Genomic DNA, 24892 nt, shown 5'->3' on the forward strand with positions numbered 1-24892 from the left:
GTTATTGTGATAACTGTGGTGATAACCTATTTTAATCGAATGTTTATCATCATGTCACTTATCTTTTTTCTGCCTTTTTAAATGTCATCACACGCCCTTTAGTCAACACTAGTTTTTATGATAAATAAAAATATTTAATTAAAATGAGTGACGAAGTCCAAGAAGTGGGCGACTCTTTACAGTCAATGAACATTACTCATGATTTGTCTCCAGAAAAGCACAAAGTGGATATTTTGTTAAAACCAACTGGAAACGCACCTATTATGAAAAAGAAAAAATGGACTGTGGACAGTGATAAGAAAATCGGATGGATAATAGAATTTATCAGAAAGTATTTAAAACTAGAACCCAATGAAAAGTTGTTTCTGTATGTAAACCAAACATTCGCGCCATCACCAGATCAGATAGTTAAGAATTTATATGACTGTTATAGCACTGAGGGTAAATTAGTGCTTCACTACTGCAAGACACAAGCTTGGGGATGATTTTTGTCTTGTACCAGTGGTGTATATGTGTGCATTTACATTTAACACATTTTTATGTTTATAATCTATTATCGTTTCAGGTAAACGTTTTATGTTAATCCAGCAACATGATGATTTTACACTGCTTTAAAGTGTTTTGTGATATTTGTTTATAAAAATATACATATATGTAGCAAAGTATAAGTATCAAAATAAATCTGTAATTTGTATAATTGCTTTTCTTTTTACTAAAAATATGTCATAAAAAAGGTTACAATGCACAACAATAATTGGTTTTCTTTTTACTAAAAATATGTCATAAAAAAGGTTACAATGCATAACTCCTGTCGATCATATCCAAATATTTCTTACGTACATGCATATATCTTGAGGTTGGGTTTACTACTACATGTGAGTGAGTTTTCAATCTAGAAAATAGTGAGCTTTTAAACACAATGAACACTCTCTCTCCTATGGTGCTACAGCCCAAGTCAGGCCCTGGCCTCCCCTCAAAGTATCTCTGTCCCTGACTGCTCTCCTCCAGTTATCCACCCTAAATATCTCGTTAGCATTGGTTCTCACATCATCTATCCACCTCTTCCTTAGTTTTCCTACTGGCTGATGTTCCACCATAGTTCTGCTAAGTGTTCTATCATTGTCCATTCTTACGAGTGCCTGCCCAGCGCAGTCTTTGTATTTTTGCATGATTTTCTATAGAGGGTTCTTTGTAATATTGTATAACTGGTGGTTGAACCTTATTCTCCATACACCATTGTCACAGATGGGTCCCAATATCCTCCTTAATATCTTTCTTTCAAAAGGGTACTGTTGTGTGCACCATGCACACAACTGACAACTCAAATATTTTGTTTGTTTTTAGCTTCCGCAGCTAAAAGTTTAATCCTTTATTGTTGTGTACCGCATGTACGCGCAAAAGTTTTGCCACATATATGGGGGTTTTGGGCCTTGCACTTCCGTTTAACACTTTCATACATCTATGCATTTCCCAACTTTTGCGGTAAACAAGTTTGTTAGTGTAAAATTGAATAAACAAGCACACAAGATAAATGTTTTATTAATTATTATTTATAAAAATGAATATAACATTTCCTGCTCTGAAGTACATTTTGATGCAAGTTAATATATGCATTTTCTGTATATGGGGTATTGCACGTTTAAAAATTGCCGTTGTGAAAGGGTTAACTTGCGATACTGTCACAATCATCATATATCTTATGTATTCCGTGGTTTTTATTATTGTTTATTAAGTTTATAGCAATTTACAGTTGCTTATTATAACTTTGATATCTTGATGATTGTATGGGATTTGGAAATCAAAAGATTACAAATGAGAGAAATTATCAACTTTTATTTTGAAAATACATACAAGCTATTATTATATTTATTTGATACTTATGTATCACCCAGCATAAGAGTTTCAAACCAACAAAAGTACACTGATTCCCTATCATAAATATTATGACAATTATTTTATAATTTTCCCCTTTTCTGAGATTAAAATAAAGAAGCGTTAATAAATGGGCTTGAGTCATTCTTTTGCTAAATGATACATATATGTTTTCAATTTTAATTTAGCCCTATACATGTAATTAGAGTTTTCACTGTTTGACTAGGACTATTTCTACATATCACATCCAAATTTAACAAATAAGTAAAAATATACTCGTAATGTAAGTACATACATTAATAATTTTAGTAGCACACAGATTTTAAAAATTTATAAAAACTTAGTAGGTATTTTATTAGCTAGAAATTTTCTAAGTAGGTAGTCATTTGTTATAACAAACAAATATGTAAAAAATCTATTCTAGTTTTACCTTTAGTTTGTAATTATTATATCTATACAAAATTTTAATCCATTCGCTGGAGGTCACATACCAATGCGAGATTCAGTTACTTCTTTCACAGATTATCCAGAACTTCTGATAATCTGTGCTTCTGTTCAGTAACCTAAAAGTTCTCTATACAGTGATGACGGCGCTAATAACCGGCAAAAAATGGAAAACATATTAAGTTGTGAGATGGTACGACATCAAGCTAGTTCTTATATGTGGCTAGTTGACTTCAGTCCTAATTATATGTATGATGTCGAAAAGCATTTTATAATTTCCCATGTTAGAACAAATGATTGAATAAATTAAGACAAATGCTAGTGAAAAAAACATTAATTAGTAGCTATTTTAATTATAAAACAAACTAATAATAAAAATAACTCAACTAAATTATTTTTCGAAACGTCATACGTATGACTGAAGTCAACTAGCTCTTAAGCTAACGTCTAAAGGTGGGAAACTATCATGTAATGTAAATTTATAGGTTTCTAGCGATAATTTCTCAACCCTATAGTTCCATCTCTTGTTATTTCACAATATACAGTGATGAGCACGCTAATAACCAGCAAAATAGCACAAAAGATGGAAAACATATTAAGTTGTGATATAAAAAGAAATGAAACTAGTCGAGCTGGGAAATTTAGCGATATTAACCTAAACATTTAAGCAATCAATATAATGTAAATTTATATGTTAATATCGCTAAATTTACCAGCTCGACTAGTTTCATTTCTTTTTATCTCACAAGTTAATACGTTTTCCATCTTTTTCGCTATTTTGCCGATTAGCACGCTCATCAGTGTATTATGTTTTCCATCGTCTGTTATTTTGCTGGTTTTTAGCGCACTCATCACTGTACCTCTCCTAGTTAATTTTTGGTCGACAGCGAATTTTTGGACAGTTAATGGGGAGTATGATCATCTAAACAGAATACTGAATTTCTATCGGGTCTGTCTACTACAGTTTGTTCACTCATCTGATTCCTATGGCAAATATGATTATTAGGGAGCGGATTTATATGCAATCAATTTTGATGAAATATGCGCATATATATGCAGTAAAAGATTACGAAATATGCGCAAGATATGCACAAAAATTCAAAAAAATGCTCATTTCGAGAAACCACAAATTTTCTGTTTTATTCTATTCTAGGGGGTTCTTTTATATGGGGGGCGGCAATTTTATTTATTGTCTTTCAAATAAAATCGTTATTTTTCATATATGCAAATTATTCACATTTTTTACAAAAACTGATGCCAATAGTTACCTATTAAAATAAAACAACAATATCACTATATACATATATTTTCGGTTATAATTCACTACAATGTGTTTTTCCAAATTTTTTACGAGACATTTTCTTTGATCAGATAAAATATTTTTATAACTTGAAAAACTCCTTTCAACATCAACGGAAGTAATTGCGGGGCTTATTTAAAATAACTTGTTAAAGCCCAAAATTCTGCACCAAAATCAATTTCAAAATTTCCACTAAAAATTTCGCATATGTCCTCCACAATTTTAAAGCCGTTATTTTTTTCTAGAACCAATTCTAATTTCTTTTTAACTGAATTACCGATTTTACCGGGAACTTTCGAAATGTGTGCTTTAAAATTTCTAACTATTTCGACGGACTCTGTTAAAGACATTTTCCGATTTTCTAAATTATTTATGGTTTTTACTATAAAACTATAATGTGTCTTGATAAAAGTTAGCTGGTTTGCCAATGAAGAAGTCGTTTTAACAATATGTTGTGTCTTTATAATAGCAGCACTGTCTTCGGCGTTAAATTCTAAAAGCAATTCCGTAATTGCCACAAAATGTTCAGCAGAAAAAATTGCAGCTTCCAACCAAGTTCTCCACCTATTCAGTACTGATTCGGGAGCTAAAGGTATATTAGGTAATTTGTTCCTGTACAACTAGACCCGTAAAGGACTTTTGACGAATACTTTTTTTACGCTACTTATTAGTACATTTACATCAGGGAATTCACCCCTAATATGTTCAGCTACTCTGTTACATCCATGCCCTAAACAAGTTACGTGAACTAAATTTGCATAAATTAATTTAATTTGTTGACCAGCTTTAACCATGTAATTTTACTAATTTTACTGATTTACGGGATCTGATCTAAAGCTTGAATATTTCAATTTCCGTTAGAAAATCGTAAAACTATGTTTGAAGGTGTAAGTTCTCTTAACAATAGGGGATTTAAAAGAATCACCAGGATTATAGGTACGTAGGTACTAAATATAATAAAAGTGAATAAAATTCGGATTTCCCGGTAAACCATCCTTCATCATTTTAACATCTTACAATCATTTTATAACGGCGTACTATAAGCACTATAAGTACTTTGTGTAAAGATCGGGTATTTTCTAATAAAAAATGAAAAGGCATCTCTTCAGGTAGTTCCCGAATTAATAGATACGACAGCTTGTGCGGGGAAATATTTTGTGTCGAATTAAAAAATTTAAAATATTTTTTTTGGACTTAAATCTTTTAAATATGCACAAAATATGCATGTTTCTTTAAAAATATGCAAAATTTAGTAAAGTTCTCAAAAATGCGAAATATGCATGCAATATGCATTTAGCATAAAATCCGCTCCCTAATGATTATGTTGCACCAAAACAACAAATAACAGATTTGGTTGAATACAAGTGACTATGCAATAAGGTTGAGTCTTTTTGGTTGAATCAATAAGGTTTGAAAAACCATGTCTATTATTCGGGAGATTATTCAACAATAAACAGTAATATTACACCCATGTCAGACAGAGTTGCGTTATTGAAGAAACTCCAGTCTCTCTAATATAAACATCATTCAGGTCTATGCACCAACATCCGAATTTACTAAAGAAATAGAAAATTTCTATCAGCCTCTAAAGGGCTCTCTAAAACTGACCAAAAAATGAACCAACTGTTGTTACAGGCGATTTTAACGCCAAAATAGGACAAGGTACAGTCGAGAAAACTGTGGGGACATATTAATATGATCTTGGAACAAGAAATGAAAGAGTAGAAAGGCTGATCCAATTCTGCCAAGAGAAGGACACGGGTGTAACAAATACATTTTTTAAATTACATCCAAATGTAAAATAAAAATGTAATCAATCATCAAAACAAAGTGATGAATTCAACGGATTTTTTTCAAAACCTTTACATGGTGAAAGACTGTTTATAGTAAAATTTGACTTAGCATAACGACCTTTTTCTATATAGAGTGGCACACAATTATCAGACTTAAAAAATTGTAAAGAAATCACTTGAATGAACAGAGTGTTATGTACATTTAACATCAAGAAATTTCGAAATTTATACGACAAACTTTTAACCAATCATACTGAAATGAAGTCAAAGACTTTTTTATTGCTAGTATAAAAACATTACATTTAAAATTTAGGTACACAGATTGAAACATTGCACCCTTAAATTTACTTAACATAAATAAAATATAGAAAATTACATTTAAATAAAAAAAACTCAGAACAGAGGGTTCAAGATTGATTTGGGAATAAACCAAAGAAATGTGCGAAAGATGATAACATACATGTTGTTCGCTTATGGGTTGCTTGGTTGATAACATTTTCGCTATATATTTATTATTATTGCCTCCTATGTTATTCATTCACTCCGTTACTATTCTCCAACCATATTCAGCTCGTTAATTTTCACTAATTATTATGCAATCACTGTCTTTTACTTTCTTTCCTCTATTGTTTCTTGGACCTTGAATCAAGAAGAAAATTACATTTACTGAAACTGCAACTTATGTGTTTGCTACCCATTGTTATACATTGAACTACACCCAGGCTAATTTTTTTTATCATATCAAGTTTGTACCAGTCTTTTGCTTGGTGTGTCCTAAATATACCAAGGTCTTACCTTGATTGTCCACATAGTCTTTGTCCTTTGCGGTCCGGTACCAGTTAAGGTCTTCATTGTAAATGCCTATTTTATTGAGGAATACCTTGTTGGTTGTGATACTCCTTGTTTCTTGATACATCTCTGCCTAGGAATAGACACCTAGTATGAACTCTTAATATTATATTTTTGTCATGTGATCCGATTCCACATTAAAAATGCCCTTCGTCAAGTTCTTGTGATACTCATAGGTTATGTCCCTTTATTTCCAAGTTTAAGTGATTGTTTTATTGTGTATTAACAAATGAGTGGAGGCAGGCATAGTAATTGGAGTAGTGCGCATGACACCAATTATCCCCATACACGCAAGTCTTTGTAACCCACTGGGTTGAGTTTGTCTTTAGCAGCTGTAAAGTGTCTTGGTCGACCACACATGGGCTTCGAATGGCAGCTATGTACGCCGTTACTCCCGCTTGGCGGCGCTAGTATAGTTGGGGGTCAATGTTTTGACAATTCGTGAAGTATGTATATGGTGTTTTTGTTTACGATTTAATAAATAATAAATTATGGCAAAAAATACGAATCTTGGACTGTTTGTACGTTGAAAAACGAATTGATCAGAAGGAATGCGAGAGTTACTGGAAAAAGGAAGCCCTTTAACAGCCTCCACTGTTTATATAGCCATCTATTTCCTAACTACCCTATCCCAGCTTCTTAGTCTCTTGTTGCCACAAGATCAAATTTATATTTTTTGGCTTCGTTTACTAAGTAGATGCTTCAGTTTTCCTTCCTGGAATGATCCTCTTATATTTCAAGGCGCTTTTAACTTTTAACTAGTTCTTCTTTATTGCCATTATCTCGTTTATTATTTTTCGGTTCTTGTTTCCGTTTTCTTTGTTGGGTCTCCTAATACTGCATTCAATTCTAGTTTTTTGCAATGTCTCTCTATTCTTTCCAGCTGTTCTTTTTCTTTATTCCATTTCCATAATTCATTGTTTATTGTCAGTCTTTGGTATCCTGTTCTTGTACTATTTCCTTTGATTTTCTCTTCCTTAGCAATTCTTATTTTCGCCATTATTTCCCTTTCCATCCTTCGTCAGATCATCATTTATGTATATTCTTTTTCTCGGTTGCTTGAGTTTCATCTTATTTTGCATTACTTTGGTCTTTTCTATCTTGCTATCCATCTCTACCAAATTTATTTTGTCTCCCAGCTTTCTTGCTTCATTAACGTTTACTTTTACTCGCATTTCCTTTTCTGTGAACTTTCCTACCTCGTTCCCTAGCAAGAGTGGTTGATCGGTGTCAATCTGCAGTCCTTGAATCACAATATTTTCCTTCTTCCCTCTCTTTCTAATTTTTGTACTCTTTCGTTGGAGATCTTTAATTCATTTCGTAATTGATTAATATCTTGAAGCGCCTTTTCATTAATAAGTTTCAGTTCTTCCATTTTCTTTCGATATTCTTTTTGCTGGAATGCGAGAGTTACTGGAAAAAAGGAAGACCTTATCGAAGGGTAAGCTATATTAATCATCGTCTTAATATTTTATTTCTATAGCTCAGACCAAAATAAAAATATTTATGTTGATCTGAGTTTTATAGTAAAGCATTCGATTTTTTACAGTCGAATCCAGGGGCAATACGTAATCTGTTTCAACAAAATGTTTATTGCAGATACATACGTGCATTTATTGTCGGCAGATATTTATCCCTGAACAAATGAACAATGAACAAATATATAAACGGTGTCACACCACCCAGTTTATGGAAAGTAGCTTATATTTCTTCCATTCATAAAAAAGGAAATAAGTTGGATTGCTCAAATTACAGAGGAATATCGGTAACTAGTACACTAAGCCGGGTGTACGGGCGCATTCTTAGAAATCTCATTGAGATGGAGTATAGGGAACAAGAAGAAGAAGAAGAACAGACTGGTTTCCGCGCTGGAAGGACTTGCACAGATGTCTTCTGCCTAAAACAATTAATTAAAAAAAATCAGCAACCAATCAAGAGACCCATCTCATGTTTGTTGACCTGCGTAAAGCATACGACAGCGTTCCTGTGACTAAATTGTGGAAATCACTACAAGAAACTAACATCAGCTACACTCTAGTCAAAGCCTTAAAAAATTTATATGGAAATTCTACATCACAAGTAAAAATTGGCAACACACTATCTAAAAAGTTCATAGTTAACAAGGGTCTTCGCCAGAGCTGCTGTATTTCACCAACTTTGTTCAAGATATATGTTGCAAAAGCACTAAACCAGTGGAAACGTAAATGCCACGGTATGGGTATAGACCTCGGAGAGGTTTGTTTATATACCTTACAATTTGCTGATGACCAAGTCATCATAGCTAATGACAAAGACGACCTACAGTATATGGCAAGAAAACTCGAGGAGGAATATGAACAGTGGGGCTTGGAAATTAATGTGGAAAAAACTAAATACCTACCCATAGGAGCTGAGTTATCCAATATCGAACTAGAGGATAATGAACAAATCACATCCTGTAGTGAATACACGTACCTGGGAGTAATCTTCGATAGAACGGGAAAAGACGATGAGGAAATAAAGAAAAGGGTAACACAAGCTAGAAGAACAATTGGCTGCCTAAATGGAATACTTTGGAGCTCCGAAATAGGAATACAGCGAAAATACAATATCTATGAAACACTTATTAAAAGCAGCCTACTTTACGGAGCAGAAACTTGGAGAATAACCGAGAACAACAGGAAAAAATTAGAAGCTGTAGAAATGGATGTGTTTAGAAGATCGTTAGGTATATCCCGTAGGAAAAGAGTTCGAAATGAGGAAGTAAGACGATGAATTGGAATAGATGGTTACTTAACAACAGACATTGAGAGGAAACAGTTGATTTGGTATGGTCATGTTCAAAGAATGGAAGATACAAGATTGCCCAAAAAGATCATGCAGTGGGTACCACCAAACCGCAAAAAAACGAGGAAGACCCAAAAAGACATGGAAAGAAGGGGTAACCAAAGCAATGAGTACAAGGGATCTTAGAGATGGTCAATGGGATGATAGAAGGACGTGGAAGTTAGGCATCGGACAACGTCGAAAGACGTTCTAAAACCGATATATACATACAGATATTTATCCCTTCTTATTGCTGAGGCATTTTATTTTCTCAAATTAAATTCACACAGCCAAACAAATATGCAATATTTACTTAGAAATAGATTGATTTGAATAGTTGACGCGACCTCCAACTACACAAGCGCCACCTACGTTGAGCTTTCCAGATTAACTGCCATTGCTTTCTTATCCGGCTTATTGTCTTGATTTGGCTCTGGGGATTTGAATTTGGAATGTGTTACCTCATTAGTATTGGTATTTTCTACTGCTTTCTGCTATTTCTTCTAAAACAAATGCCAAACCTTACTAAAAAATGTGTATTATCTTTCGGTCTATGAACTGTGGTAGATATTACAGAGTATTCAATATTTGTTGTGTTAAAACATATTGCTTTTTAGCAAACATTTTACTAGTAAATGTGTATTATCTTTCGGTCTATGAACTGTGGTAGATATTACAGAGTATTCAATATTTGTTGTGTTAAAACATATTGCTCCATGTCCATTTCTTTTACTCCCAATCCTATTTGAACCACTCGGAAACAAACAGCATCGTCGAATCAGGTTTTTAAACTAAAAAGGCAATCTCTTTTAATTAAGATACCATAAAAAAAATAAAACGCTATTAATATTACACAATCATATTAAAAATGCTTTGTACTAACAAAATAATAAGATAAAAATATATAACAGGGATAATAATAGTAATGAGCACAAATAATCAAATGAACCAAAATTACACAAAAATATTTCTTAAAACTAAGTTAAAGAATAACAGTAAAATAGTAAAATGGCAAGTTTATTAAAATATTTAAAAAATTTTCTACAAAACAATCCTATTCACACTAAAACTTTCCCAAAGTAACACAATATAAAATGGGGACCGTTGAGATTTACTCGTGTGTCATTAAATAGAACGAGATCCGATACATACTTTTAGTCTAACGTACGATTAAGTAACGAAATATGTCATGAACACACTTACACCGCTTTTACATTGCGAATCCAAAACCATAAACAATACCACCCTAGCGGTTTTTTGTTTGTACTTCTGTGTACTATAGTACTACGTTTGTTCGAAAGCGATGCTCACTCACAACTAAGCCGTCATGTACCAAAAAAGAAGAGGCAGACCAAGTGAGGTACTATACCTATTCGATACCCAAATTGAATGGTCAAATCAAGCCAAATACCTAGGCGTAATGGTGGACAACATGCTGACTTTTACAGAACACGTGAAACAAACGGTCAACAAAGCTAAAGCACTTAGGAGCAAACTCTCATCGCTAATAGGTCGAAAGAGTAAACTGAGATTTAAGACAAAGATTAGGATTACAAATTGTATAAGTTTGTCAACACTAACATGTGCCTCAGCCGCATGGGGGCACACGTGTAAAACCAACAAAAAAAAAATACAAAAATCCCAAATCACATGATCAGGGAAGTTCTGAATATACCTGGATATGTCCCATTAAGATACGTATTTGGACATACGCAACAGAGTCGTGAGAATGATAGACGAAAGAGCACACGAAATATCCAACAATATCAGGAATCATCCGAGCAGCTTATTAAGAGAATTGACTTACTACGACGAAAACCAAAGAACGGAACATAGACGGCCCAGACAGCAGTTAGATGGATATAGAGAAAACCCTTAAGAATGAAGAATTGAGAGGGCCACAGGATAGTCGAATGTAATAACCTTCTAAAAAAATACTAGATTTGTTGTAAAAGGTATATTTTAAAATATCCTAAATAAGGGTCACATTAAGACAAAACGTTTTCACAAAATTTTTGTGATTTATGGTATACAGCCAGCTACAGGAAGTTTATTTTCCTCGTGGATTATTTAATAACCTTCTGTTACAGCAGTCTTGACATCACCACCATGATTTAACTCAGATCAGGCAACAAACAAATACTTTACCTGCAAACACAGACGTCGCCATTCAGGCACTAAATACCCTTCAGGTAGGTCAAATGGACCATAGTTGCGGAAGTTGAGCATCGAGTTCACCGACAGACGTGGGCTTGATGGCCACACCTTTCGGGCGCTCAAGAACAAAATTTATTTTGCCAATGGACCGTGATAGTCGTGACGTCAAATCAATGTTGGCTACTCTGAAATGGTTTCCAAACAAAGCAAAAATTCACACATGGTGTTTGTTTTCGTTTTTATAATTGGAATATATTGCTTGTAGGATGTTTAATTTTTACAAAATGGTAATGTGTTGGGTACCCGTGATTGTAATCAATGCTCATAGTATATTTCCCACCATATTTCCAAATAGGACTGGTTAAGAACCTGAAGAAACGCAGTAAGTACTATGTAGTGTGCAAATCCTTGATTTTGGGTAAGGACATTTATAAAATTAAAAGAAATATGATTGATATTACTAACAAGGATTGTGTCTTTAGAAAAAATGTGCAGATTATTGTTAAAACAAAATAAAATTAAAAATGATTACACAAATCACGTGTATAATTAATTGACAGACGTCAAACTTTTGCTTCGTTTGGAAACCTTTTTGACGTTTTGACGTCACACTATCACGGTCCATTCGGCGGCTGAGTGACCGAGCACAGACAGTCCGGACAGCGAAACACCGACTCAAGATTCCCGAAACACACATTTTTAGGTCACAAGTCCAAAGTCAACTAATAAATTAAAGAAGTCAATAAGCGGGAGAAAACCTCTTCTAGCTACCCCTAAAATCAGGTGGCTTAACTACATGAAGTAATATTATAGTCCCATTGCTCAGTAATCCAAAGTAACGTTAAGTACAAAGCCTCTTTAAGGGGGGGGGGAGGGTGTGATATAGCTTGGGGGTCAGATAGGTACCACTCCGTTACGGAGTGTGACCGGTTTGATCTTCGGACATGTGGGTCCCACTGTTCCATTGGAATACACATGTCCCCCGAGGCTGGGGTTGTACGAGTATGTGTGTGTGTGTGTGTGTGTGACTCACAACTTTTTTCGTATGCTTTAAGTCTTAAGTGATGACACACGGGTAAAAATCATCAGTCCCAACTGCATATTAGAGTCAAAAACTCACAAAATATTTAATTTCGATATCTATAAAATATATTTTTTGAATTTGGACATTACATCGCCACCGTTTACATTTAAATATAGTGCCAGTATTCAAAAATATATAAGTAGTAATTACATAATAAGCATGAAAGTGTATTACGCATGCGTGAAAAATTACAACCATGAGCTAGAGAGTGGCGTAATTCGAACGAGCGCATAATATGCTCACCACACGAGTTATGTATTATAGTTTTTCTACGAACCATTTTTTGTAACAAAAATATTAATTTGCTACTTCGTGAGAATTAAAACATGCAATTTGTTGCACTAAAAGCTAGTCGGAATATGAACAAAAAACAAGTTTTTCAATATTATCTAAGATTTCTATTTTTTTTTCTACTCGTATATTTGAGGGAACTTTATAATGGAGTTATAAAGAAAATTTAAATAATACAATGGAGAACGATAACACAGTTTTTTTCCTAGATGAGAATTCATAGAATATTAGGTAATGGTAATATGAAAATGCTAACTTTTTATTGTTATACACATTATCAAAAAGGTTATGTTCTGCTTGAAATAAGTTCTTGTCAATATATAAGTAGAAAAAATACTCGTAAACGCCTTTGCTTCTTAGCAAAACATCCTAAAGGCATTATAAATCCGATATTCAAGATAAAATACAACATACCTACAGGCGATTATATATATTTATAATAAAGGTAATACAAATGCGTCTTATGTTGCAAAAACGTGTGGAAATAGAAAAGAAGTCAGACTAGGACGAGATGCTGAAGCCATAAAAAGCTCCACATTATCAAAGAGCTTTCGCGGCCATTTTTATCAAGTTACATTATTTCGTTGTAAAACGAAACAAGAGCCGTCTTATATTTCAGTTCGTTCAGAGAGCACCATACTCTAACCGGTTTCAAACCTGGATAGGTTCCCATCAGAAAGTGCATATATGACTATCTCTGAACAAACTGAAACAAATCGGGCTGCTAGTATCGAATTACAACAAAACAACGTGATATGGGTGTCGTGGCGACATCTGCTTAAAACAAGCGAAAGTTTTACGTTAATAAAATTAAAATAATATTAAAAATAAAACTTTATTTGGACCAAGTTTTCGGGAAACACCTTCGTGGTTTCTAAAATTTGCAAACCAACGAATGCTGGAGCAAAGAAAGCTGAGGGAGATCTAAAAGTTGCATCTCACTTCTCGCCTGTCCATCGCGATAAAATTCCAACGAAAAATGGTCCCGCATACTCAGGAGTAAAACTAATATAAATTTCACAAAACACTGTTAAAAGTTCTTCGCTCATAACCCGCTGAAAAAACTCGGTTGGCCGCGCACTTTGATCACCCACTTTACACGTTAGTTATAGTGATGTTGAAAAAGTAACTATTCGTTACAAAATACTCGTTACTTACGAATACCGAAAGTAACGATTACTATACAGAGAGGTAAGTCGTTACTTTGATTACTCTGATTACTTCGTACCAATCGTATCAGAGCGAGTACCTACATATTTTGATTTTGAGTATTGTATCTACTCGGTTGATATCGGAGTCGGACCGGTATTCCACGAGGGTTCGGTATCAGTACAGTTAACTAAAATTTTATCTATGAAGGGCGAAGGCTATGAAGAGTTTTACAGGATTACAGGGCGCCGAGTAGCTGAAACAGAGGGAGGTATATCATTTAACAAAGTATGCACCCAGAAACAGATGTCTATACGATTTGTCGAGGTAGATAATTCACAGAATTTCACAGATGTTAGTTTTTTTGAAAATAAAAATGCAACACATCAGATTTTAATAATAAATACACACTATTCTTATCAGGTCTAGAAAAAAATAGCTTAGATTGACCGGAAAATATGTAGAAGAAATCATAATATTTCTAGACTATGATTATCAACTTTAATTTTACATGTAGGTATGGCATTGTTTTTATTAGAGCAGGGCATTTAACACTAAACACACAGGAATAAATATATTTTTAAATATAGTAGGTACATAGAGACTTGCAACTTTTTGCATTGTATTTAGGATTAGGATGACGTCTGGAAAAAAGTCCACAATATAAAAATAGGTAGAAATGCATTATTACATTTTAAAGTGAATAGAACGCATCGAAAAATGCATAAACATGTTAAAATCGGTATATTATGGGCCAGATTTTCTTATTTCGGGATATTTGGGGTCACTGAACACAAATTTGCAATCAGAACCGACCTCCGAAGCACCTGGGTGTCCAGGGTTACTGCTAAGGTACGTCATCTAGAGTTTCGAGGGTTTGTTTTTGGCACTTAATTGATGCAAACAGATTACTCGAGACTACTGAGATTGTGGAGCAGCAATGACAGAACAATTACATATCATTTAATTTCTATCCATTAAATAGATCGGTGCAGGTCGTTATATCGGATCTTATACTTATACGAAATACTGAGAAATGCGATTCTCGATATGATTACCGGTACTCAAATACAAAAGTAATCAAAGTAACGAATACTTTAAATGATTACTTTATACAAAACTACTTTATACAACATCACTAGTTAGTTACATAATTGATACTTGAGAAAGATGAAGTGATGAATAAATAAGTTCAAACGTTTCCAGCTATACAAGAACCGAACATATCAGTAGACAAATAACATTTTTGCAACTTTGAAGACATATACTATGATTCATATAAAAGCCTTTGATAATGAGGATACACTTCATACGTAGGTATATGTAGTCCAAATTCCAGAGCCACTAGAACAGCAAATTCAGTAGCCATCAATTCTTTTCTGTTCAATCTGAAGGTTGCCTCCGTCTTTTCGATCAACAACTTGAGAGCGTCACCCTTAACGTCGTTTAGTTTGGCTGAGAGGATCAAGCTGGCACCAGCGCATAATTTCCGGTTTTGTTTATGGATTAGTCCGCGTAAGATAAGTTTCTCGAAGTAGACGTAAGCTTGGGCGACGGTTAGAAGATCTATGTTGCTTTCTTGTTTGGCTATTTTGCGCATTTCGCGCTTTAAGCTGAAAATAAAAAGGGTATTAGCTAGTTTTATTTATTTTATTTCTCATTTGTGTAAGAATTATATAGAGTGGGCCAAATAAAACAGTCCGCCTCGAAATTTGGCAGTATTTATTAGATTTTAAGGAAATGAAGAAACAGGTCGATTTTTGATCTAAGGGGGACACATTTTTCTCTCCCTTCCATTTCCCCCGCCCCTTATTTTTAAATAGGGAATAGGAATCATGTGCTACCTCATTTGAAAGGTTATTCAATTCTCTATTCAGTAATATTTTAACATTGACATAATTATTTATACAGGGTGTCCAAGAAAAATTATTTTGAATTAAATTAATTGACACAAAAAGAAGAATGTATGCAATTTATTTAACTCAAAATACATTTTACTACTGACAGAAAGCAGAGAAAAATGTTTATTTGACAAATAAATATTGTTTTTCGCTTAAATTCAATATTCAACCTACCAAGAGGCAGATGGGTGGCAGCTTGAACATTGAAATTAAGGCCATTGGTACATAATTCGCAAATATTTTACGGGTATCCCTACTTTTTCTGTCTTTACACAGCAAATTACGTGTAGTAAAATTCACACTGGTATGGATATGTAAACGTTACTAGAATGTCATTCTACTTGAAAATATCATCAATAATTTAAAGAGATGGCTTTTGAATGTTCTTGGATAACGGTTATTTTTATAATTGCAAATTATTAATTCAGTTAATAAATGTGATAATGTTTTCACTAACTATTTATTCAGTGATTATAATAATTTATATGTACAACAAAAACTAATACTCAATCGAGAAAAGAGGAAAAGTATTAAGTGATTTTTTAATAATATATTGTTACTATGGAACGCTTACAATTTTGAACATCTTTAGCAACAAAATACTTGTATCACAGAATATATTACCCTGATGTATTCTCTACTTGGATCTTCTACAAAAAATACACAATAAATAACTTTTTTTAAGTTCACGTCTTAAATCAATTATTTATCAAATACACTATATATCCACTATATATCAATATTATTTAATCAACAACTCAAAATATTCCCGATGCCATGTCAAATATTTAAAATTGTCACTGATTGTCACTGTCTGACTGACAGTATGCTGACAATATTCTATTCGACTGAGTGCGTTGTATGACAGATAGATTTGGAAATATTACCACGGACATTGTGTTCATTTTTTTCGAATCCTGAAAAAACCAATAAATATTTTTGAAAAATTTAAACGCGGAATGAAAGACTTTATTATTACCGAGGGCCGAAAGTCCCTTAGAATAAATAAAAAGTTTATTTTGTATGAGATATTTTAAATTAAATATCACACTAAATTTTCTCTTAGTTTTTCACCCCTGTAACTTATTAAAATAAACATTATAGAAGTTCTCAGGGACTTACGGCCCTAGCCAATAACGTAATCTTTCATTCTGCGTTTAAATTTTTCAAAAATACGTATTAGTTTTCTCAGGATTCGAAAAAAATGAATCCCCATTTGAATATCATTGCAGCCGAAAATACGTACCCATCCTCTTAGGCGAAAAGCAATGTGTATTTATTAAAAAACATTTTTTTCTGTTTTGTGACAGCAGTATAATGTATTTTGAATTAAATTAATTACATACATTCTTCATTTTGTGTCAATTTATTTAATTAAAATATTTTTTTCTTTGACAACCCTGTATAAATAATTATGTTAATGTTTATATTACTGAATAGAGAATTGAATAACCTTTTAAATGAGCTAGCACAAGACCTCTATTCCCTATTGAAAAATAAGGGTTGGGGGAAGTGGAAGGGAGGGGGTGGACAAATGTATGTACCGTAAAAATGTGTCCCCCTTTGATCAAAAATCGACCTGTTTCGTAATTTACTTAAAATCTAATAAATACTGTCAAATATCGAGGTGGACTGTTTTCTTTGGCCCACTCTGTACAATAGTTCTTTCTTCTGATCTATATGATCAACATGTTGTATTATCCTTCTTGTTCATTTTATAACAAATTAATTTGATATTTACTCATAATTATTAAAAAAATTGTTTTTATATAAACATTTATTTAGTAATAAATTCATACTAAGAACGATTCAGGAAAAAGCTTATGAATACGACATAGAATATAGATACTACATAATTCATATTATAGACTTGTATAGACTTCAAACAAGCTTCTGACAGTGCGAAAAAGAAACAAAATGCTGCAAGATATTCGTGGTCTAGGTATACCTAACAAATACACCATCCTCATAAGAATAACGTTACAGGGTTCATAAGCCGCAGTTAGAGTAGATAGGGAACTGACTCCCCCATTTGACATCAATGTGGGAGTGAGACGGGACACTCTTAAGAATGTCCAATCTCTCAGTTGTACATTCTAGACCTCAAAATATTACGATTTAACCCAAATCATTTAAATATAATAAAATACCGGCACAACTACTCAAGCAAGGAGGAAGGAATTTGACACAACAGATGTACCAGCTAATACGAGAGATATGGATAGAAGAAGAAATCCCCCAACAATGGAAGAAAAGTATAATCTGCCCTATTCATAAAAAAGGAGACAAACTGTTGTGTCAGAATTATAGAGGCATCTCTCTACTTTGTTCGGGATACAAAATATTCACAAACATCCTTAATCGAAGACTTCAACCTCTCACGGAAAAAATCATCGGGGAATATCAAGCAGGGTTTAGGCAAAATAGATCTACCATTGACCAACTATTTACAAATACTAGCCAAAGCATGGGAATATGACATGGACGTTTACAATCTCTTTGTAGATTTTAAACAAGCCTATGATTCAATAGATAGAACAATTCTACCTAATATATTGGAAGAATTTGGCATACCATCAAAATTAATGCGACTAGTGCAAATGACAATGACAGAAACAGAAGCACAAGTATGTATTCAAGGACAGATCACTGATGCGTTTACGATAACGCAAGGACTGAAACAAGGCGACGGACTGGCTCCAACGCTTTTTAATCTTGTTCTTGAATATGTAATTAGACAGTTGACGGTGAGTGGAAATAACATACTTACAAACAAATCTACCCAATTAGCAGCATACGCGGATGATATAAACATAATGAGCAGAACAATGAATGCAGCGGAAGAAACCTACGTTGAGTTGAAACAGAGTGCAGAAGCAGTAGGGCTAGCAATAAACACAAATAAAACAAAACTACTCATACAAACCAGATCAAATAGACCGGCACAACAACACTTTATTGACGATATAGAACATGTAAATAGATTCACGTACCTAGGAATGGATCTGGTTGCAAGCAATGAAGAAGAACCGGACATAAATAGAAGGCTTGTGCTGGCAAATAAAGCCTATTTCGCGATGGGCCACATATTCAAATCGCGAGACGTACACCGGAAAACAAAACTCCGGGTATATAAAACAATAATCAGGCCCATAGTAAGTTATGGCTGCGAAACATGGGTGGTGACACAGAAATCTGCCAATGCATTAGATGTGTTTGAAAGAAAAGTATTACGTAGGATACTGGGCCCAATAAGTGAAAATAACAACTGGCGAATTAGGTATAATAGAGAAATATACGAGCAATATAGCGAACCAACTCTAGCACAACACACTAAACTGCAGAGACTACGGTGGGTAGGGCACGTGGTCCGCATGCATGAGAATAGAATCCCCAGAAAATTGCTGAATGCAAGAATGCAGGGCAGAAGACCTGTTGGAAGACCTAAAAAGAGATGGGAAGACGAAGTCGATGAGGATGCCAGGAACTTCCTGGGAACGCGTTCATGGAAAAGAACAGCGGTAAATCGAAATCGAGATTTGGGCTGTAGTGCCATTGGATGGATGGATGGATTTAAATATAATGTGCCTCGTTACCGACTTAAAGGGTGTTTTATGTAAAAAATTTAATAACTTTTTTAATAGCCAAGGAAAAGAAGGATGAGAGAAAGGCCGAAACAATCCTGGCTAAGCGGCATTCAGAAGGCAATGTTGGAAAGAAATCTTCACCCTGGCGAATGGAACGACCGACGAAGCTGAAAACTGGGAACCGGAAGGCGAAGAACGCTATAAATAACTGGGATAATAATAAAAAGATTGTACCGGGTGTCCCAATAAGAATGGCTCTCGGCCATATCTCAGGAACCGTTTATAGTAGAGCTTTGAAATAAAAAATTTTATAACAAAAGTTGCCTCAGGAAAAGCCTGGAAATTATTTTCATAATTATGGGTCCACCGCTAGAGGGCGTAATTGAATATCAAAAATAAAAAAATCAAAATTTTCCTAATGAAGGGGCACTGGAAATCCGATGATTTTATTCTTCATCACATTCTGCGCATATTTAATTTAACAAGTTTAACTCTACCTTTGCAAATAAGAGGTGGGGGTGAGTGGGAACCTTGTTATGAAAAAATGGCTGTAAGTCCGGTTCTGCTAAATCAAATTTTGAAAACTGGGTCTTGTTGAAGACAGATCTTTTTCTTCAATGTAAGCGTGATAATTTTGAACCATCCTAATAAGTAATAAGCCAGCTGGGAGGCGTTATTTAATTTTTTTCGGAAATCTAGTTTTCTTTGGAAAATATTAAATACAAGTATGCATTTTTAATCATACTTTATAAAATAAGATTAAATTAGCAATAGAATAGCGAAAACCGTATGTCGATACCTTTTTTCTATCTCAAGATATCTCGAGAAACGTGTAAATTTTATACATAACTGTTCTATCACCGGTAAGCTAAGTTAATGAAAAGTAGTTTGCTGTGGAAAAAAACAAAATAACATTTTCCAGATGTCAACGTATAAAAATATAATTAATTAAAACAACAATATAAAGAGAGACAATACTATTAAAATTAAATATAACACAGAACAAAAAGAACTACTTAGTGACGACCTAAATATTCAAATTGTTGCCCATCATACACTACTCTAGGATACATTATCCAGAGAATACTAAACGCCATTCAAAGCATATCGAAAGCAGAAATTGAGACTGCTGTTCAATCTACTCTTGAAAGAGTAAATGTTTGCAACGAAAATGATGAGCAAAAATTTGAACGTTTATGTCATCACTAAATAGTTGTTTTTATTTCTTTGTAATAGGGCTTTACAACGCTTCTTGTTTCGAGCCTCTGTCATAATATGCCGTATGATCCGTGTATAATATTAATATACGAGATATGAACGAGGCTCGAAACAAATGAGAAGCGTTGAAAAGACCTAATATACGTTGATAGCTGGAAAATGTTTCTTTGTTGTTTCCATAGCACACTACTTTTAATTAATTTCGTTTACCGGTGACAGTAACAGTTATGTTTTTAAATTTACATGTTTTGTAAGATATCTCGAGATAGAAAAAAGGTATTAACATGCGGTTTTCGCTATTCTGTTGCTAATTTTGTCTAATTTTGTAATATGGTATTAAAAATGCATGTTTGTATTTAATATTTTCCAAGGAACACTAGATTTCTGAAAAAAATTAAATAACGCCTTCTAGCTGGCATATTACTCACTAAGTTGGTTGGAAATCATAAATTTTACATTGACGAAAAAGATCTGTCTTCAACAAGACCAAGTTTGCAAAATTTGATTAAGCAGAACCGGACTCACAGCCAGTTTTTCATAACAAGGTTCCCACTCACCCCCACCTCTTATTTCCAAAGGTAGACCTAAACTTGTCAAATCAAATATGCGTAGAATTTTATGAAGAATACGACGATCGGATTTCCAGTGCCCCTTCATTAGGAAAATTTTGTAAAATTTAGATTTTTTAATTTTTGATATTCAATTACGCCCTCTAGCGGTGGTCCCACAATTATGAAAATAATTTCCAGGCTTTTCCTGAGGCAACTTTTGTTATAAAATTTTTTATTTCAAAGCTCTACTATAAACGGTTCCTGAGATATGGCCGAGAGCCATTCTTATTGGGACACCCGGTACATAATAACGAGCGATCCACAATTATTGGGATCAAAACTAGCCGTGCAAAAAATTATGTATGTCTTGTTTTAATCTGAATTTATATCATTGGTTTATCAATTAATTTTGATTAACATTATAAAACATATGTAAAGTATATAAACCAGCGGCTCCAACCACTAGCAGAAAATATTATTGGAGAGTATCAGACGGGCTTCCGACGGGGAAGATCGACACTGGATCAAATATTCACAGTAAAACAGATCTTGAGCAAAGCATGGGAACACGATATTGATGTTCACAACGTGTTTGTAGACTTTAAACAGGCATACGACTCAGTCAAAAGGAACAAACTATACTATATATTGGCTGAATTGGCAATATCACACAAGTTAATAAGACTCATTAAAGCCACAATGGATGAAACTCAGGCATGTGTACGAATACAAAACCACCGGACAGACTTTTTTAACATTTCGCAGGGACTAAAACAGGGAGATGGGCTGGCCCCAACATTGTTTAACCTGGCACTGGAGTATGCGGTTAGGCAAATGCAAACTGGACGAGGAAATCTACTGACCAACCGAACGGTTCAACTGGCCGCTTATGCTGATGATATTAATATTATGAGTAGAACATCAACAGGAGCACAGGAAACATATGCAGAGTTAAAAACACAAACAAAAATGCTAGGTCTGGAAATTAACACAGAAAAAATAAAAATAATGACTCAGACGAGAAGAAATATAGTCCCAGAAAACATTATACATGAAGATGACATTGAAACGGTTGAAAAGTTTACATACCTGGGAGTAGAAATATATGCCGACGGATCAGAAGATGGAGAAATAAGGAAGAGAATAACGCAGGCAAACAGAGCTTATTTGCCCTCTCCCATATATTTCGGTCAAAAAGTGTCCACCGAAATACAAAGATGAGAATCTATAAAACCTTAATTCGACCAATAACATGCTATGGCAGTGAAGTCTGGGTGCTGAAAGAAACATCCAAAAACAAACTCGACACATTCGAAGGGAAAGTACTTAGGAGAATACTAGGACCTGTGAGGGAAAACGGAATCTTCAGAAGTCGATACAACAACGAGCTTTATCAACTTTATAAGGAAACGCCCCTGTCAGACTTCATTAGATTACAAAGATTGCAATGGGCCGGACATGTGATAAGAATGGGAGAGGATAGGCTACCAAAACGAGCACTGAATGCTAGAATGCAAGGAAAGAGACCGGTTGGGAAGCCACGAAAGCGCTGGGAAGACACAGTAAACAGCGACGCACAAGCCCTTTTAGGAGTCCGTGTATGGAGAATAGCAGCCACAGACAGGCAAGGGTGGAGGCAAAAAATAAAGGAGGCCAAGGATCAATTTGGGCTGTAGTGCCGTAGAAGAAGAAGAAAGTATATGGCCCGGTGGCATATTTACAGATGCTAGCGTGTGTAGACACCCGGGTGTTGAAATCAGTTAGGGTTTGGAGAAACAGTACATTTACAGATGCTAGCGCGTGTTGACACCACGGTGTTGAAATCGGTTAGGGTTTGGAAAAACAGTACGTTTACAGATGCTAGCGTGTGTTGACACTAGGGTGTTGAAATCAGTTAGGGTTTGGAATAACAGTGCATTTACAAATACTAACAGATTTGGACGCCAGAGTGTTGAAAGCAGCTAGCTTTTTTAGTGGTTATACATGCATATGCTAACGGCTATTGACATTGATTTTATATACCTACTGCTGTGGAAAAATATTTAAGTGATTTAGGTATTAATAACTAATTAAACGTTGTTGGGATATAAACAATAATATATTAACACAAAAGAACAACATAAAAAATAATGTTGTTCTGAAGCTATTTCCTTGTCGCATTTTTATAATTAATTATTTAGATGGGAAATAAGCCACAATTAAATTGAAAAAAATAATTTTATTAACGTTTTTTAACTTTTTATTCCTCTACTTTTATCATGAAAATATTTTTTGTGTTATTTGGTTTTATTTATATTGCTATAAGCATTCCTTTACATATAATGTTGATAATTTGTTTTGATTTTTAGTATTTTTTCTAAAAATAAATAAAAACTGTACATACCGCCTTCTTCCATTAATATTAGTTTGTATAACTATCCTTTATCTGAATGAATGAAGGTGGCATGAAATAATGCTCTATATTCAGTTTTACAGAAGTTTATGCAATTGAACACAAAATTATCTTCTTCTTCATGTTGCTATGTTCATGATGGCTATCAAACTGGCTATAGTAATTTTGTTAATGGCAGCTCGATAAAGGGATGCAGACGATCTGTTAAACCATTCTTATAGGAGCCTAAGCCATGACCGCCTTCTGCGACCTAGCCTTTTTCATTAATAGCTACCCTAGCCTTAACTACATTTATAAAAAAAATTTAAACAAATTTAAAAAATCAATTTGTTTAGCCTGTGTACATTATTTTAGTTTCTTTTGATCATTGGAAACAAAAAAGGTGCTTTGTAATTTTTCTGTAAAGTTAATGGTTTTCGAGTTATAAACAATTTAACCCTCGTAAGGCGGTGCTTAGATTCTTACGTAAACAACGGTGCGGGGTGCATTTGCACCCCATCTGTATATCCTTTTTTTTATATGTGAACGTCGGGAAAATTAATTTGAAAGATAATCAGGACTTATTTATTATTGTATGAAACACAATTTTACAAAAAATATACTCATTTCTCCTTAAAAAAATTATTATGGTTGCAAGACAAACACATGCAATTTTTAATAGAATGAGCAACACAAATTTTTACACACAATACAGTTATTCCTGGACTTTCGGACTTTTTTCTCTGACATAAGTAACACCGACCTTATTCCGTAGCTCTGTTAAATCCAGGTGGAACATCAGAAACGTCCAATTCAGCATATGAAATTTTCATCATTTGCACCCTACAGTCATTTTTCCAAAAAAGCACGTAAACGCAGAGTTTTAAATGCTGTAATGGGTGGAATACGTTTAGAATTGAATTTAATACAAATAAAAAAATGGACAAAAATAAAAAAAAATATTAAAAAGATACGTGAGTAAAACGAGGTCTGGGGTGTAGCTGCACCCCGCACTGCCTTACGAGGGTTAAACCTGAAAAAGACGAAAAATGTTTCATACCTCCTTCTTCCATTCAAGAATTGTATTCTACATGTTACATACCTCCTTAATCCAATAGAATATCTCTTATTAAGCTTTTTAGAGGTACAGTAAAAGTGGCATAATATGATAGTTAAATTACATACCACCTTCATTCACTAAGAAACTCAAAATTTTAGAAAATGTTACATACCTCCTTCTTCCACTTAGGTCTTCAATTTATTTAATCTGACTCATTTATATTGGCAATTCAGACATATATTATACATTTTAAAGTATTTTTTACTAAGCAACAACATTTTTGTTTAATTTAGTAGTATTTTGTATTTTAACAACGACACCCGATTTGGCCGGCGAAACGTTAATAAAATTATTTTTTTCAATTTAATTGTGGCTTATTTCCCATCTAAATAGTTAATTATAAAAATGCCACAAGAAAATAGCTTCAGAAAAACATTATTTTTTATGTTGTTCTTTTGTG

At 33.8% G+C, this 24892-nt stretch overlaps 2 protein-coding genes across 3 annotated transcripts in view; one reads left to right on the forward strand and one right to left on the reverse strand.

The window, feature by feature from the left end:
• The first annotated feature begins 20 nt into the window (after positions 1-20).
• On the forward strand, positions 21-697 carry LOC114331155 (autophagy protein 12-like). Its single transcript, XM_028280637.2, has one exon. The coding sequence runs from the start codon at positions 144-146 to the stop codon at positions 483-485; it is 342 nt and encodes a 113-aa protein (XP_028136438.1). The 5' UTR covers positions 21-143; the 3' UTR covers positions 486-697.
• A 1116-nt stretch (positions 698-1813) lies between these two features.
• LOC114331153 (CDK5 and ABL1 enzyme substrate 1) overlaps positions 1814-24892 on the reverse strand; it is a 56769-nt gene continuing 33690 nt past the window's right edge. For both annotated transcript variants that reach the window (XM_050659063.1, XM_028280635.2), the window contains exon 6: positions 1814-15357. In XM_050659063.1, coding sequence (XP_050515020.1) covers positions 15012-15357 — 346 coding nt within the window. In that variant the 3' untranslated portion in view covers positions 1814-15011. The remainder of the gene's footprint in view (positions 15358-24892) is intronic.

Source organism: Diabrotica virgifera, chromosome 1 (genome assembly GCF_917563875.1).
Source record: "Diabrotica virgifera virgifera chromosome 1, PGI_DIABVI_V3a".
Classification (NCBI taxonomy): Eukaryota; Metazoa; Arthropoda; class Insecta; order Coleoptera; family Chrysomelidae; genus Diabrotica; species Diabrotica virgifera.